The sequence below is a fragment of the Chionomys nivalis genome, chromosome 13 (genome assembly GCF_950005125.1).
Source record: "Chionomys nivalis chromosome 13, mChiNiv1.1, whole genome shotgun sequence".
In the NCBI taxonomy this organism is placed as follows: domain Eukaryota; kingdom Metazoa; phylum Chordata; class Mammalia; order Rodentia; family Cricetidae; genus Chionomys; species Chionomys nivalis.
In genome coordinates this window covers 6135344-6154161 of record NC_080098.1, presented here as the reverse complement: position 1 = coordinate 6154161, position 18818 = coordinate 6135344, and the positions used below count along the sequence as shown (strand labels likewise).

The following is an 18818-nucleotide window of genomic DNA, read 5'->3' as shown; positions in this document are numbered from 1 at the left end:
CAAGTAAGTATCACCCAAGCCATTTTGAAAACAGGCTATAAAAGCAAAGAATTGAAAATAGGGAAATTTTTTTGAGAAGAGGTTCAGTGGGAACAGTACAAGAAAGGCTAGTGGGCCGGACGATGGTGGCGCACGCCTTTAATCCCAGCACTCGGGAGGCAGAGGCAGGCGGATCTCTGTGAGTTCGAGACCAGCCTGGTCTACAGAGCTAGTTCCAGGACAGGCTCCAAAGCCACAGAGAAACCCTGTCTCAAAAAACCAAAAAAAAAAAAAAAAAAAAAAGAAAGGCTAGTGGGGGGGGTGATATAGACAAAGTGCATTATATATGTATGTATAAAATAGTGGAAAAATAAAACATTAACTTATACTCAAAGAGAGTCAATATTTTAGCCAAGAATTGTATTTAACAACAGCAAAATATTGCATAAATAGTATGACAAATTGCTAAACAATAAACTATTAACAATATAATTCTCCAAACACTTGCCAAAATTCTCAACACATTTTTTCCAATCTCTTACCTTATCATTGGTGTCCAACACTATGGTGCTATGTCTCCACTTTGTTAACACTATTGGTTCTTGCAGCCTCCTGTCCAAGCTCCTGCTTTTAATTATTTCTCTTTGCTGCTGGGATGAAGCATTATACTAAAAAAAACAAAATACACGTCATAAGTTTACAATACAAACATGAACCTACAGTGGCTCCTAATGACACATGACTGATCACTAGGCAATGTTCAAGAGAACACCCTAAGAATTGTCTGGTTTTCTTACTGAGCAACCTTGTGACTGAATCCTAAATTTTACAGTTGGATATATCCAGTCGGTGTTATCTTTTGTAAAATATCTCCATAAACTGCTGCAGACCTGTCACCTCACAGAGTTGCTTTAAGAGTAAATGAAGTAAAAAACATCAGGTTCTTCCTAGACACTACCATAATTATTATAAGGCTTAAGTAAGTTTTGTCTTTGTTTCACTTAAAGTTAGACATACTACTGTTTTTCTGAAGTAATAAGAGTTCTAAACACTACTTCTGAACATACTAATTGTGTAGAAAGAAAAAGACATGCAATCGCTGCCAAAAGAAAATTTCATGTGAAATTTATGTGGTATTAGTGCAGTATATACCATGGAGGAATCTGAAATGTAAAGTAGATCATTCAGAAAGATGGAAAACTACAAAGCTTTGAGAGTTGTGCTACCTTATGCAGGCAACTTAAATGATCTAAGTTGTAATAAAATAACGACAGCAATCAATGTCTAAACAGGTGCATTCTTTTACTGAAACGGAAGGAAACACTGCATCACTCCCAGCAATCCTTAGCCTTTAATGACTTTGATTATAATTTCAACAATTATACTTGGACTATGTTTTCTCTGTACAATATGTTATTTTTTTTAACTCTTTAAAGTGAATGCAAACAAACCATCTAACAAAGCTGTTACTCTTTCTTCACATTGAAATGGGCAAAGTAGTCAACACATATGGGTACTTGTTTTCAATTCAGCATTTTCTGACAAACAACGATCTTCTGATTATCATTTCTAGACTAAACAATGATGATGTTGAAAGACCACCAAAATCCTGTGCCAGATATTTCAAACGTCTGTAAAGAGACCCAACTGTTACATGGGGCTTCTCTGAAATGTAATCATCACTAGCAATCACTGTGTAGTTGTGTGTAAGCTTGTATATAAAGTTTCATGGGACTTTGCCTAGCTTCTGAGCTTGTAATTACTACAATTTAGGAAAGCTTTTCTATGTAGCAACAAAAAATAATGTAAAATTAATATGGACAATAATCATAATTTTAAATATGCTTACATATTACTGGGCGCAGAATAGTCACAGATGCAAACAAAGCACAACAAAATGTTAGGTGATGGTAAAGAACACATAATCAAAGAAAAACACAAGAGCAGCCCCACAACTTAAACACCCTTCGTTTAAAAAGATGGCCAAACTTTAATGTTTTTAATTCCTATAAAAATTTTTAAAAACCTAAACTAAAATCTTATTGTGCTTTATTTTAAACAGACTATACTAAGAACCCAATGGGCTGGAGAGACGGCTCAGCAGTTAAGAGAACTGGATACTCTTCCAGAGGATCCAGGTTCAATTTCCAGCGCCCACATGGCTGCTCACAACTGTCTGTTACTATAGTTTCTGGGGATCTGATTCCCTCACAAAAACATACATGTAAACAACAATGCATATATATAAAAACACAGCACTGAGTTTTACCACTTTAATATATTTGTTTCTAGTGACTTTTGTAAGGAAACACAGTAAGAGGAACACATATTTGATGCTTTCTGAGTACAACTTCCAGACACCATGTCTTTCCTTCTCTCCTTAACTATACTCTATGAACTCAGTGTTCATCATTTAACATGCATATCATATTTTGATAAAATCTTAGCATCAATATATTTAAGTTTTAATATTTTATATAATGTAATTATTTTCTTTTTAAGTTATATGTTCCTATTTTAAAAATCTATCTTCAAAGTGCTAGAGAGATGGCTCAGAGGTTAAGGGTACTTGTAGAGGGCCCAGGTTCAGTTCTCAGTACGCATATGGAGGAGCCTACCATGGCCTATAATTTCCGGGATCCAGCACCCTCTTCTGGCCTCCACAGGCTATGCTCACTCATACTGTGATGCCCATGCAGATAAGCAGGCATAAACATACTTAAACCTTCTTTGAAAAATTCATCTTAAATGTTTTTACCTATGTTATACTGTATTATACACATGATAATACTGCATACTCTTGCCCTTTGTGCTACCAAAGACATGTCTGACAATATCAATAATAATTTACAATACTGCAGCGAACTTGTGTGTGTGTTCATCAATACCTGGCAAGGTCAAACGTGTATGTGTGTGTGTGTGTGTGTGTGTGTGTGTGTGAGAGAGAGAGAGAGAGAGAGAGAGAGAGAGAGAGAGAGAGAGGTCAGTTACTGATTTATTATATACACCTTGACTAACAATGATCTTGAATAACATTACTATCCTCTTTCCTAAAAAAATAAATATAAGGCCAATTCCACGTAAGAACCTCAGATAACTAAAGAAAGTTTAAAGCTACCCTAGTCTACATAGAAAGCTTCAGACAAGCCGGCCCTACTGCCTAAGACTCTGTCTCTAAATAAATAAATGAAACAAGTCTAGTGCAATTGTCTTTAGACATTCACTATGAACACAAGGTCAACATTAAGAATCTTACCTTTGGCAATTCCCACTCTGACCGAGATCCATCTGCACTGTAGTAATACTGCCTACCTTGATCATCAACATGCTTGAGCCACTATAAAAACACAACAGATTTTTATGTAATTTAAATAAAGACTACTTTAACTGGCTACTCTAAGAGTTATTAGATATTATTTTTAGAAATTTCGTCCTACTTGTAATGAACTACCAAGTAAACAAATGAGCTCAAAAAGCTCATCACATCAACTACCTGCACCTAAGTTCAGTGAGTATAATACTCAATATCAGTGTCGATTTCTTTCCTCAAAGGTCAGGTGGTAATTCAAGTATCACTTAACAATATAATAAGAAACATGACATGAAGATACAGAGACACACACGTGCTAGTACAGGGTACAACCCATCCTGAAAAGAAGTTTAAAACATTAAAAAAACTATTTTCAACATAAAATTTCATAACTTAAAGACTTATTTTACACAAATTCTTATTATTTCCTTCAGCCAATGCATTATATTCAATGCATTTTAAGTAAAACAAGAAGAGAACTGCACACAAAATAATATAGGGCAGGAAGGGAAAAAGACTACTGCTGACATGAATATATAATCTTTATTTCTACAGAAGAAAAAAAAAACACTACTCCTATGCATTCAGGAGCTAAATAACTGAAGCAAGGAAGAGGGCTATTTGCCTACCCCTACCCTTAACTAGCAAACTAGTTAGCTACCATTTAAAATGACTTCACAGGTAATGAATAAAAATTTGATATATTCATAAACTAATTAATCACAAAATACTAGATTCATGGTTTTTGTTTACACAAATTTTGTCCTAGTGGAAAAAGGAATATAAGCAATGTGAGAGTGTGCAGTAACAGCAGGTTGAGAAAAATCATTGGAAAAACAAAGCAAAACAAAACACCCTCAACCTCCCCAAAGAAAAATACAAGGAAATATTTTTATTGAAGAAGCCCAAGCAAATGACAGCAGGCCTATTTGAATGGGTTATCAGTACCACAAAAATTACCATCACCGTAGCCCATTTAAACTGGGAAGCAGGGATAACAGTGAAATTTTGTGGTAGACTGTTTGCACAACACGTGTGAAGTCCCATGTTCCATCCCCAGCCATAACAAACAAACTAACAAAGCCATGAACCAGTAGTATTACTAAGTACTCCATTGTCAAATTACCATGAGGAATACTTCCCACAAGATTTTTTTTTTGGAGAAAGAGCCTTGTCAATCAATCCAGTCTAACATCAAACTCAACCCCCACCTTGCCTCTGCCTCCCAAGTGCTAGATTATAAACATGTACCTCCATACCCGCTAATGAGTTTATTTTATTGCTATTGAAAAGCTCAGTACACAATTATCTAATGAGAGGATTATGCCCAGGTATACTAGATAAGAAAAAGAAGAAAAAGAAAAGTACCTTTTCCTTAGTATAGTCACTGGTATATAAGGTATGCCCACGTTCATCCAACTCTTCTGACCAACCCCTTGGAGGAGAACCACACTGACTATCTGACTGGTTGTAACAACTGCTGTGGTAGTTTTCTTCTGATGAAAAGGGCTACAAACAGTCAGAAACACAAGGATTTTTCTTCTTTCAATACAAATATGCAGTGCAGTGAGAATCTAAAAAGAATGAATTTACTTGACTAAAAATACTAGCATATCTTGAATATATATATATACTAATATTCAAATATCTAATTTTCAAAATAAATTGTCTTTAGTACATTGTGTAAAATTAATAATGTTTAATTATTTGCTCATATTAATGCAATTCTGAAAAAAGCCTTGACAGGAAAGAAATAGTTACAAGTTAGACACAGAACAGCCTGAAAGGCTTTTGCGTGTGACAGGCTTGGTTCTCAGCTCTTGGTGCCACTGAAAGGATGATAGTCATGCAGATTAGATACAGCCATTCTAGAGCCAAGGCTGAATGAGCTATTAAAGGGCAGGACTGGCGTGAGCAAACAGGGAACAAGCAGTAAGTATTTGAAGGGTGTAGCTTATCCCTGGCTCCTTGCTCTCTCTGTCTCCCATCCCTTGCCTCTCTCTTCCCTGGCAACAGTCTTGCCTGTCTTCCTACTATGATATTCTCCCCAACAAACAGCCAGAAACAATGAACCCAACCAACCAGACTGAAACTATGAACCTAAGAAAACCCTCTCTTCTTTGATTTGTTTTTCTGCAGTGTGATATCAACAACAGAAAGGTGATTAACAAAGACATCTTCACCATTCACATCCTAGTGAGGTTACAGAAAAGTAAATCAGATTACAGAAAAGTAAATCTTCTGAGAAATTAGCAAGAAAAGACAGATTCCTCTTCCTAGGATAACTTGACAACTGAGTTTTCAGCATCAACAGTGGAAGCCAGAAAACATAATAATGAATTAGCAAACAAAACCAAACAAAAAGAACCAATTTGAAACTATAGAAGTCCTTTAAAATAAAAATACCTCAATAATGTGTCAGTTAAATATATGCCAATAAAAAGTTACAAACACATACTTCCAGACTGCCAAAGTCCTAGAAAGCACATTTGTTTGGCAAAGCACTGTCACCAGGTAAGAACCACTATTCTAAGAAAACCACTAGATAAGCTTCTAAGATAGCAGTTCTCAACCTATGGGTTGTGACCCTTTTGGGAGTCACATATCAGATATCCTGCATATCGTATACTTACATTATGATTCATAACCGTAGCAAATTACAGCAACGAAAACAGTCTTACAGTTGGGGGTCACCACACATAAAGAACTGTATTAAAGGGCCAGCATTTGGAAGGTTGAGAGCCACTGCTCTAAGGTGAAACAGAGGCGTGATCACTTACTTCCTTTCAAATTCTACAAAAATAACTGTAGTGAATTATATCTACAAAGATACAAACCCCTAAGATCAAACACCTTAACTAGCTATGCAGAAGATAGCAGGCCGTGGGAGCAGAGAACAATAAACTGACTCAGAAACCAACAGGGGAAGGAGTGTTAAAGGTGAAGGTACTAAAGGTGCCAGAATCCCTTTCTCCACGCCAGTCCTCTAGGCATGCTCCCCAGCGGAAATATGGGAGTTAATCCCCTCATGAGGGCAATCAATAAGACCTTCAGGTACAAAGCAAAACATAGTCAAGACATGGATATAGAGACTAAGGAAGCATCTGAGGACTGAATGCTGGCACCGACACCCTGAAAGCCCCCAGAATGTAGGTAGAATAGCTGACCGCTTCTGTGGAGACCAGTCAGTCCACACGGAAAGACCCAACAGGGTAGACAAGCACCTGACCCAGATATCTGATTCAAGTGAAGTTTAAAACATCTTGTAATTGTGAGAAAAAAATCACTTCCAACCTATAATTCTATTCTTGAGCCTTTGATTGATTAAATACAGAACCAGGACAAGACATTTTCAGACACACACAGTCTCATTTTTACCTCCATGTGCACCCTTTCTAGGGAGGTGATAAAAGGTGTGCTCTGGGAACTCTGAAAATACCTACTGTCACACTACTGTGCTAAAAGTGTAAGCTGAAACCCTAGTAGACAAATCACTTTCATTTACATAATTAGAAGGCTAAGAAACTCATAGAAGTTTCCTGTGTATATCTAAATGTTTTCAATTATTAGAATTAAACTTTCTTTAATAATTATAAAGATTTCACTACTAATATACAAAATGGTTTATTTTCAAATCTTTCTAGAGATGTAATCCACACACAAGTTTCCTAGCTTTCTCAATACAGATGAACAATTTTGCTATGGTTTTTCTATTTTTATTCTCATTTGTGAGCATTAAAAGTGCAAGTCACCATCAACGAGAACTATGAATAGACAATTGAAAAGTAGGACAAGAAAGGGAAGACTAGCTACAAAGCTATTAGAGTCTGCTAAATGCAGGACAGGTGACCCAGCTCCTTCACTGAGCAGTTAGCTGCTTCCTGTGAGACCTGGTCCCTGTGTGTAGCCCAGGGCAAAATGACAGGACTTACTTCATCCCACCAACTCCACCTACCTTTTACTACACATTTAAATTCCAAAAAAACCAAGCACTTTGCTACAATGTAGCTAGTCAAGTCTCTCTAAGAGCCTGCCAGGAGGGGAGAGGAAAGCAGGAGAAAAGTCAGCTACCCCTAGGAAAAGAGTTGTGAGGGAATTATCCTTACACTTGACTAACTCAAACACAGCAAGGGCACTATCATCACTTCCCTTAAGCGGAATTAAAAGGTCACTTTGTATCCCTCTGACAGAAAAATAAACAGGAGTTTGATGGCCACAAAAGACTAACCAAAAATAAATAAATAAATAAATAAATAAATAAATAGTAACTGTTCTGATAAGTAACTTGGTTTTTACTTCTCTAGTCATGTACATTCTTTTCTTATTGATTTATGCTGTAAGCATCCTTTTGGGAATGAGGGTGCTATTGAGATGGGCCAGTCTCAAAACTGCTATGCAGCCAGGGCAGCTGCGACACTGATTTTTAGGCTTCATCCCCCAAGTGTTAGGAACCCCAGTGCCCACATCTGCATGCTGCCTCCTAATACAGTAAAAAGATCAAGACCCGGCAGAGGGTGGCTCTCTAATCCAGCCCAGGAGCCAGTGCATGCTCTTTAAACCCAGCATCTGCACAATAGTTAGAGGTTAGAAAGAAGCTTGGGGAAACATTTGGTATCTAGAGATAAAAATGCTCCACCATACTGACACCAAAATACCACGCCCTTTCTTTCATCTCTGAATAATGAAAGAAAAACTGGGAGCCTTTGGTTGGCTCTGATTTACTCATACCTCTTGTTCCCCTGAACTCTGGAAATCTCGGCTTGTGCCAGCATCCCGAGCCCATCGGGGTGGTTTCCAGGTTCGCTCCTGGGTTGCACGGTTATAGTAGTAGCAACGGCCTGAACTGTCTTTGTGAGTTTCCCACTCTCCACTAACTTGAATTGCTGGGCTCCCAGGAAGTGGAGGGAGAGCAGACTGTGATATTTTCAGTTCTTGCAGGTTAGCATAAACTGGAGAATCTGGCCTTCCTTGATTAGGAGGTGTGGTTGCCTGTAAAATAAAATTTAAATTTCATTTTTAAAACAGCATAACATTTACAAATTGAAATTGTTAAGTTGGGAGCATAGGTCCCAGTCCCTTGAATCTATCCCAGCCCCCAGGCCTGGTCTGAACTTCAAATCCCAGCAGGCCAGGTCCGGAGGGGTCAGGACCACTCCCCAGGGTACTTAAGAGATCCCCCCCCAAAGAAGAACACATGGTCTCCTTTTCTTCCTCCCCGGAGCTGCGTTCCTGCAGCTTCCTGGTTCCCCCTCGGTGCTACCTGAGAGTGCAGATCTCCCATTAAACCTGGATATTTCTTAATTTGGCTTGTTTTGATATGGCTTGATGGGGAATTTTTTGCGTCGGCGGGGAGCTATTATTAAGAAATATTCCTAACAGAAATGACATTAAAAGAGACTTATAAATAATTAAATTATACTAATGTATTTCAAAATTTGGGTAAAATGTCTGAGATACACCCTTCGCCCAGAATGCTCACAGTCTAATTGTCAGTACTACAAAGTAAATGAGCAAGTAAGTATTTCAAAACAACACATGAAAACAACCAAGAAAATTTAAAGGAAAAAATGAAAACGGATAAAAGCATGGGCATAAATGCTATAATTTAATAGTCACAACCAGACTGAAAATGTAAGTACCTTCAAACAGAATCAAAAGAGTGTTTGAAAGCAACAGTCAGTTAACTGGTAGTTGTAGGTTCTATTCAAGATCTGCTGAATAGAAGTGGGTAAGACCACTTCACCTATCCAAAAGTAAAATATTTAACCCATATATAAAAGGATGGGCACAAGTCACTAAGGTTTCCTTTGGCTTTAAAATTCTAAGGTTTTAGGCAATTAAAAAAACCAGTTTCTGTCTGTGTACATGTCTACGTGAATGCATGCCAGGATGCTAGGCGGGTGCTGTCGGACTCCTGAAGCCAGTTATGATGTTGTGTGCTGCTCAGTGTAGGTAGTAGGGAACAAACAAGTCCTCTGGAAGACCAGCAAATGTTTTCAACCTCTCAGCCACCTCTCCAGCTCCAAGACAATTTTTAAATTATATTTTTATAGTCTTAGTCAGATATGTGATAATCTAATCACTCTCAACTTAATAAATAATCAGAAAATGTAACTGGAAAAAGAAATGCCCATTCACAGTAGGAAAACAAAGAGTTAACTACTTAGAAATAAATCTTAAAGCCAAATGAGAATACTTAGAAAATGCTCCTCCAAGGGCAGAGTCAGTGGTATACAGAGTATGCTTAGAATCACAAAACCACAAACTTATTCCTCAGTACCACAGAAACGTAAACAGACACAAACCCAGTTCCTAATTTCAAAGCTCAATTACATATAATTCTCTACAAATTAATACACAATCTCAGGGTTTAGTATGGTTAGTACATTAGTAGTCGGCAGATAACAAAATTTACTGAACACAAATAAACACAAAACTACGGAACTGGAACTGGTTAGAAGTGACAGAGCAACCATTACTAATTTGAGGAAAAGGATGGTTAGTTGTGCCCCTATTTGAGAATGAACATTTCCAAATGAATTGAGCATCATGTGCAAAACAAATAAAAATTCTGTCATCTAGGATCTCAGAATATAGTAAAGAAAGGTGAAATTAACTAATTATTTTAATGAATAATAGACAATGCTGAGACTACACGGGGGTCAGATACTTATGGAAGCAAAACGAAGCATTCTAATCATGGGTGAGTAGTCCTTTGGGATGCAAAACCAAAAGGGAGCTAGCTGGGAGGCAGCAGAAACACATGTGAAGAAAACAGTATGGCAGGAAGTTGGGTATGGTGGCACTTACGTTAATCCCAGCACTCAGGAGAAAGAGGCAGGGGGATCTCTGTGAGTTTGAGGGCAGCCTGGTCTACACAGTAAGTTCCAGGACAGCCAGAGGTGCAGAGTGAGACCCTGTCTCAGAAAAGGGGTGAAGGCACCTGTCACAGACTCATACTAACCCACAAAGTGTGTGGCAGAAGTGGCAAGGAGAATAAGAACAAAGACAACCCTATGCGCCGTGTTTAAAAGCAAATGATATTGTTAATGGTGTAACTCAAAAGCACTTTGTTTAGCATGCACAAATCTGTGAGTTCAACTCTCAGCATAGTACTCCTGAAGAGAAAAAACTACCATAGATGCCATCCAATATGGCATTGGCTACTAAGGCTTTAAGCCAGAAAGAACATTCCAAACTACTGTAATGTTAAAAGTTACAACTATCAGATGGATCTCAATGGTAGAATACTTGCCTAGAATACACAAAGCCCTGGATTTGAGTCCCAGGACAGCACAAAATCAAGAGCAGTGGTGTATGCCTGTAATCCCAGCAGTTTAGGTCCAGTCCCCAGCTCCATGTGACATGTCTAATCTCATTACTGGGGATCAGAGACAGGTGGATCTGGGGTTCACTAGCAGTAAGCCTAGCCTAAGCATTGAGCTTCCGGGTTAAATGCGAACCTGTCTCAAAATATGGTGGAGAGATAATTCAGAGATATTCCAGTTCCATCCTCTGGTCTTCACATGGACCCACATAGGCAATGCACATGCATATAACACATATGCACACCTCACACCGAGTTTCTAGGAGAAGAATTATCCCTGTTTAATCAGTTTACTCAATATTCATAATCTACTTAAATCTTCAATGTTTTGCTCTTTTTTAAAGAAAGATTATTTATTTATTCATTTATTGTGGAGGTGAGCCTATATGCACATCATGGGTAGAAGAAGAATACATACATCTGTACTTAGGTATAAAGGATATATGAGAGTACTGAGTGTCCTCACGATTCACTTGTCTTGTCCTTTGAGACAGTCTCTTACTGAATCAGGCAATCTCTTCCTGAGCCTGGAGTTCACAGAACCGGGGTTACGGATGCACAGAACTGGGGTTTTAGATGCACAGAACTGGGGTTGTGTATGCACAAAACTGGGGTTTGAGATGCATATTCAGCTTGTGTAGATGTTAAGATCAGAACCTGGGTGCTCGTGATTCCACAGCAAGCACTTTAACTGCTGAGCCTCTTTCCAATTCTCAGCTGGACTATCCACAAAAGTCTTGAACTGAACTATGTAGCCCAGGACAGTCTTGAACTCCCAGAAATCCTCCTGTCTCAGTCTCCCAGAGTACTGAGATAAGAGGCATTGCCACCACAATAGGTTTAAGTCTTCAGAGTGTAGGGGAAAAGAACAGAACTCAGAATTTGTGCAATTCTGAGTTTAAACATAAAAGAAATATAATATACACTTCCTAAATCAATGGGAAAGTTTAAAGGAATTGTCATCCTTTAAACCATCCAAACTATTTTGAAAACTCCTAAAGAAATAAATTCTTGGTATACTCACTATAAAATATCAAATTAATTCTTGTATGAATACAAAACAAGTATTAGTTACAACAATGATTAATAACATACTGTTTTGTCTAGAGAACATACATATACACACATAAACATTTAATTTTATTTGTGTGTTTAGGTGTGCTTGTGCTGTGGAGGTGGAGTGTGGAGGTCAGAGGACAACTTGCAGGAATTGGTTCTCATCTATTACCATATGGATACAGAAACACTTTGGAAGCAGTTGGGCAGCAGGCTTTAAGAACTTCCAGAGAGCTGGTGAGATGGCTCAGAGGGTAGAAGTATTTTCTTGTAAACCTAATAAAACCTAGGTTTAATTCTTGAAATGCATGTAAAGGTAGAAGGAAAGAACTGATTGCACAAAATTGTGCTCTGTCCTCCATGTGTGCACAGTGGCTCAGGTGCCCACACAGCATGTGAATGATGACACATACAAAATAATGATGGGGGTGGTAGTTAATTCAAAACAGGTTTCTCCACGTGGTACTGGTTGTCCTGAAACTTGCTCTGTAGACCAGGCTTGCCTTGAACTCAGAGATCCATCTGCTTCTGCCTCCTAAATGCAGGGATTAAAGTTGTGTGCCACCACAGCCAGCTAAAATTATTATTTATTTTATATGTATGAGTGATTTGCATGTTTGTATATCTATGTCACATGTGTGCAGTGCCCACGAAGGCCAGAAGAGGGCATCAGATTCTCCAGAACTGGAGCTGCCATGTAAGCTCAGGAATCGAACCTGGGTCCTATAGAAAAGCAGTCAGTGCTCTAAACCACTGGGTCATCTCTCTAGTACTTGATTTTTTTTTTAATTTTTAAAAAATTCCTTTAAGAAGACTTCTAGAAATATTTTTAGAATTCTTTACAAAAATAAAAATAAGAATTCTACTTACAGAAAAATACTTTCCTAACAAAAATGTTCACTGTACTGTTACTTAACAGAATCAAACTGAATGTGTAAGAACAAAGGCAGGGTTAGTACTGTGTAGTAATATTACATAAGCTTTGAAAAGGTCATGTGTAATCGATTTGAAGCCGCAAAAACAATTATGAGGATAAGAAAAACAGAATACAAACTAAACAGTAAGTCCCATCCAAAAGTTGGAAAGCATAAAGAAAAACAAAACATCAGTTTTCTCAGAATGAGAACAGGCAGACCTTCTCTATATTTCATCTAACTTTATCAGCACGAGGATGGTTACCCCTAGAGCTTGCTTAGGAACCAGAGTCTGGGGACACAAGCACCTGCATGTTCAGGATTAACCTGGTAACAACTAGAGTTTCAATGCAGTATCTGTATCAGTCACTTATGTTAAAATGCTTGGGCAGGATCACAGAATTAATTATAAATGGGAGGATCAAGAGCCTACATGTATAAATTATCATACATGATGCTGTACAGAAGACTGATAAAATTTGATCAGAGGACTTAGTCCCCTTCATTAAGCACAAATCTTCAGTTTATAATCCGGCTGCCTTTTCCTATACAAGAATCAAAGCAAAAATTAACAGACACTTAGAATATATGAATCAAAGTAAGATTAGTTTTCTAATATAAAAAACCTTGTTTGTATATTGCTGCTAACAAACAAAGGTGAATTTTTCATGCAATGAAAAAAATCAACCTTTAAAAGGAGAACAACAACAACAAAAAACCCCAAAGTTAATTGTACATGCTATATCTGTCATTAATTAACAACCAAATTGGGACTAGTACCTCTGCTTATGACCCAATTTTATACTTTAAAAAAGACTTGGCCTATTCCACTTTATCCTCAAAGGATCTCCAGGAAGAAACTTTGGGAAGTACATCTAAGGGCAGCTTTAAACTTAAACCACATCTGAAGTTTTATCTCAATGCAGGAAGTACTACTTGTCTTTTACCTTTGACGTCAATTTAAGAAGTTAAGAACAATAAACTTCAAAGAATGGCAAAATCCAAGTCAGCTAAGGAGAAACACCTCATTTATTAAACAATGTATGGTACTCAGCATAATCCTTAAATCTTTACCTTAGAAATGTAGAAGTATACCACCGAGTAGAATAAATTCCTCTAGCCAATCATCATACTGATTTAGGATGGGGGAAGACTAGGACCAGGTTCCAAAACTGAATTTACATTATTTTTAACTCTTAATGCAACAAGAACATGTGTGTGTGTTGTGTGTGCACATGCATCCAACCAAGCAAGGTAGCACAGACCTATAATCCCAGCACAAGGACAAGAGAAATACCCCAAACTCAAGGCCAGCGTAATCCTCATAGCAAGCTTCAGAATTAGCAAGGATTATATAGTGAGACCCTATCGAAACAAAAACAAAGGAAACAAAAGTGTGTATGTATGTTTTTTATAATTTATTTACTTAAACAAGTTTTGTATTTTGTCTTTGTTTTTGTTTGTTTTGTTTTTTGTTTTGCTATAACACCTACTGTGACACCTGGCCAGTTCACAGGACACTAGGGAACAAAACAAGCAAACGTACTAAGTAGTCAGCAGTAAAAACCAGCTAAATCTGTTTTAGTTTTAAAACTAAAAATCACCAATCAACTTTAATTCAAAGCAAAGTTTTTCACCTCAGGCAACTATTAGAAAAAAACAGCATAGTACCCACTTAACAATTCTGAAATATAAACAAAAATCCAAACACTACCTTGAAGTACAGCCTCTCTGAGGCTCCAGCTCTGCACAGCACACTGCTATTTTTGATGGTCTACTTATTTAACACTTACACACCACTAACAGGTCTCAATGAGAAATTCTGAAGCCCAACAAATGCTCATTTCTAGAAATCCTACAACACACTAATGAAGCCATTCATGTGTTATTAACCATCAGCAACAGGTGCAAACTAGTAACACTATCAACACGCCATGTAAACATGTCAACAACAGAAACTAAAATCACTGGAAGCTGCTGTACAAGCCCTAGATGTCAGGGACAACACATCACTGTCATGTTAGCTCCTACTTGGGAAGCTCATCCAGTCAGATTAACTGAACTGAAAGGAATGATAGAAAACTTGCCCTTCGGATCAAGGCCACACCAGGCACTCCTACTTACGCTCGCACAAGCACCCTTTCCTCTGGCTTCACTGCTCTGTAGTTTAGTGTACTTTTCCTTCCAGAACTCAATTTCCTCTAAGGCAGAAGCATTTGCCTGCCTTATCCCCTCATCTTCAAAGCCTAGCATTTGTGCAGAGAAGCACTCAGCAAGTTCCTAGGTAAAAGCTACTTTTACACAATTAAGGACCTGTAAACCAGGAAGCCCCAGTGGAAATCAGAGTTTAAAATCAATTCCATCTTCTCATCTTTACAGTCTTCATGGGAAATTTCTTACCTATTATCATTTCTTCAGCAAGACTATCTTTCCCTCCCACACATCTGTCTTCCTGACCAACTAACTGAAGACACGCTGACACTCCACATATACCTCAAACACTGTTCCCACAAATACCACCTCCCTGCACTCACCAATTCACCTGACAGTATCCTCTTCTATCTGAAGTCATTTTGTGACTCTTTAACAGTTTTACTGGTTTCCCACTGTAATACTACTTCAATTCTTTCCGCCCTACCCAAGTAACTACCTAATCTAGGCCTCTTCCTTTTGCTGGAATGACTACCATTGAGTGCAATGAGATGTCCACCGACCCCATTTCTTTGTCTTGTCCAGTCTCCTTAGTAGCACTAGCTAATCTCTAGAAACACACTCCTTATTACTCACACGCTTAACTCTAAGTCCGAATCCCACAACAGAAGTTAAAGCTCTGAAGTGCTCCCTTGCTGCCTCCGCTCACTGTTGTGCTCTGTGTTCTTCGCTCTCTGCCCCTTGCTACCCGATCCTACTAGCAAGCCCAAGCTACTTTTCTCCCAGATCTTGAAATCTTAACCTCTGAGGTCTCATTCTCAGCAAACCATGTTTAAAACTACAAAGCTAGGGATGTGACCGATACCTCTGTTCACCTAACTGGATACAGCTGCAGTGTGTCCTGTCACCGGGGCTTTTCACATTAACTGTCAGGTGCTTTGGTTTCTATGGCAGTGTAAAATCCCTGGGGTTGGATACAATCATGTAAAAAGATGGCTCCAATTCTCAGAGCCACTCTCTGTTTCCAGAAGCAGAATTCACACAGCACAAATAGAAATATACCAAGAGCCAGGTGGTGTGGGAGAATTATCTGTATTCTGTCAATCATGTATTTTAATAAAACGCTGATTAGCCAGGAAGGAAGTATAGGTGGGAAAACCAGACAGGAAGTAGAAGTGGAAAAAAGAGAACAGGAGTATTCTGGGAAGCAGGAAGCTCCTGCTCCCATTCCAGCCCAGACCACCAAGAAGCAAGATGTAACCTGCCCAGCTGAAAGGTACCAAGCCACGTGGCTAACATAGATAAGAATAATGGGTTAATATAAGCTACAAGAGCTAATAAGAAGACTGAGCTAATGGGCCAATCAGTTTTATAACTTATGCAGATCTCCGTGTGGTTTTCTTTGGGGCTTACTGGCTGTGGGGTATCGGGCGGGACAGAAACCCCAACAAGGAGGCCCTAATGTTACAGCCAGGTATGAAATTTTTAATTTTTCAGTAGCCATATTAAAAAGGTAAAATGAAATAGATATTAATAATATACTTTATCTAGTATATCCAAAATATTATCATTTCCTTATATATTTAACACAAAATATAACCAGTTTGTTTTAAACTTAAGTTTTTAAAACTTAGTGTACATCTTATACCATATTTCAATTAGTTCTTAAAAATTCATTATGACATATTTATGCTTCATAAACTTACAGGTGAAAATACAGCATACTTGACTTAATCACAATTCTTAACTTTCCAACAAATAAACTTAAGTAAATTTTAAAATTTAAGTTGGGGGCCAAAAGATAGCTCAGTTGGTAAAAGCACCCACTGAGAGAGCCTGATCACCTGAGTTCAGATCCATGCTGAATGAGATTATCCTCTGACTTCCACATGTGTGCTGTGATGTGCACACCCCACAATCATCTGGACATATACAGAAAATAAGTAACAGACTTCAGTGAATCTTATTTTCTCCTTTACTGTTTTCCAAATTCGTGAAGTATTTAAAAACAAAACAAAAACAAAGGAGATGACAATAAGAAGCAAATATATATTGATGACATTTCTTATTGATATGCTAAACAAAACAGCCATCCAAACAAGTTTGTCTTTGTTGGCCGCAAAGCACACAATTCTCCAACAGGACATTGTGCTGAGGTAGCAGACTTAGCTGCTATTTAATGTTGATGAAGCAGCAGACAATGACCTGGTCCCCTGCCATTCACAATTACAAATCTCCTTTCCAAGGGACTTGAATGGTAACTCTATCATCAGCATTCAGAGAATAACTAAAGATACTTTGTTCTAACATTTCTAGAGATTAAAAGCTAACAGTGGGGGTTGAGGATGGCTCAGTGGTTAAGATACTTACTGCTCCTTCTAGAGCCTGGTTCCCAGAACCCATTTCAGGTGACTCACAACAATCTGTAAACTCTTGCTCCAGGAGATCCAACACCCTCTCTGCCCTCCCTGCCATAATTTGTTTTCTTTTCTGTCCACAGAGTATCTCTTTTGTTTTATGAGAATATTTTGACACAACAACAACAAGTTCATACTGCTTAAGGAAAAGATTTATAAACTGTCACTTCAAGCTTTCTAGAATACCACATGTAACAATTCATTAGCAAGTTTGCTTGAGAACTCTAGACCAGAGCTGCTTAAATAATCTATTAATTCTACACTGAATGTGTAGTTATTAGTCTTAAAATGAGATTTCCTAGAGCTGTCTTAAAAACATTCAAAAAAAAAAAAACCATAAGGACAGTAATAGAGGCAAAAACCTGGTGTGTTAACTTCTGGTTAACACATATGGATGAGCATACCTCCACATACGCATCACCCGTGCCAACACACACATAGTAACTTGTTTCTCTCTACTTCTTCACATACCATACTCTAATCAAATTAAACAGTGTAGGAAACACAGACACACTTAAAAAATATGCTCCAGTCTATAAGAAGTCACGTCTGGTCAAAACTGCAACTTCATTTCCAAAACCTTCACTAACTTTTTAAGGTGATTGCAAGATTCCAATCAAAAATTGGCTCAACTCAGGTTTGCTTGTTTTTGTTTTGTTTTGTGGTTTTTCAAGACAGAGTTTCTCTGTGTAACAATCCTAGCTGTCCTGGAATCTGCTTTGTAGCCCAGGCTGGCCTTGAACTCACAAAGATCAGCCTGTCTCTGCCTCCCATCTCATAAGTCTAAAAATTAAAGATTATCCTTTTCCAAGGCCCCCCGAGGTACATGTCCATATGCACACATGGTACTTGAACACACAGACACAATGAATGGCCTGCTGCACAGAGATTTAAATTCAGCTAAGATGTACTTCTTGCCCAGCATTTCCCTTTAGTTTGCCATTGCCCTTTGGAATGAAGAATAATGTAAGGCATAAAAACACCACTCACAGGAAAGCACAGTCTGCTTCTCCATTTGCAGTGATGGCACCAACATGGAAATGATGTGCACAGCAGAATACTGCAGGCACCAGGCTCATGTGACTGCCAGTCACTAGGCTGACAACAACATCTACCAATCCCTTTTGTCTTTAAACTCACAGCAACAGAAAATTATAACAAGATCATATTCCTTCCTGTTTGATTTTATTCTTAAAATTGCTAGCAAGTCAACACATCTTACTTAAAAGATTTTTCGTTAAAAATCTATTAACAAAGCTTTACAAAAGAAAAGTTAGCCGACAAATGAAGCACCAGTCTTCCTCCCGAACACTCTGCATATTCTGAGTATATCCTCATCAACACCAGCCATGACACCGGCATCTAACAAGGTCCTGAAAACAAGCATTCAAAATAAATTACTTTATCTGTGTGTCTGTGTGTGTGCTCGTGTGTGTGCAAGTGCCTGCAGAGGACAAAGGAGGGCACAGCATCCTCTCGAGCTGAAGTTACAGATGGTTGAGAGCTGTCCCATGGGGATGCTAGGAATCAAAGTCCAGTCTTCTGGAAAAGGAACAGTCATTCTTAACCACTGAGCTGTTTCCACGGCCCCATTAGTATTAAAAATAAATAAAAGAAAATCTGGGGCTGGAGAGATGGCTCACTGGTTAAGAGCATTGCCTGCT

The 18818-nt window shown here is 38.2% G+C and overlaps 1 protein-coding gene across 4 annotated transcripts in view; it reads right to left on the bottom strand.

Annotated features, from left to right (window-relative positions):
- Arhgap12 (Rho GTPase activating protein 12) overlaps nt 1–18818 on the bottom strand; it is a 102294-nt gene that overhangs the window by 33976 nt on the left and 49500 nt on the right. For 3 of the 4 annotated variants that reach the window (XM_057787411.1, XM_057787410.1, XM_057787412.1), the window contains 4 exons: nt 8018–8278; nt 4658–4798; nt 3236–3316; nt 522–647 (listed from right to left, as the gene is read on the bottom strand). In XM_057787411.1, coding sequence (XP_057643394.1) covers nt 522–647; nt 3236–3316; nt 4658–4798; nt 8018–8278 — 609 coding nt within the window. The remainder of the gene's footprint in view (nt 1–521; nt 648–3235; nt 3317–4657; nt 4799–8017; nt 8279–18818) is intronic. The other variant, XM_057787413.1, reaches the window with a different exon arrangement.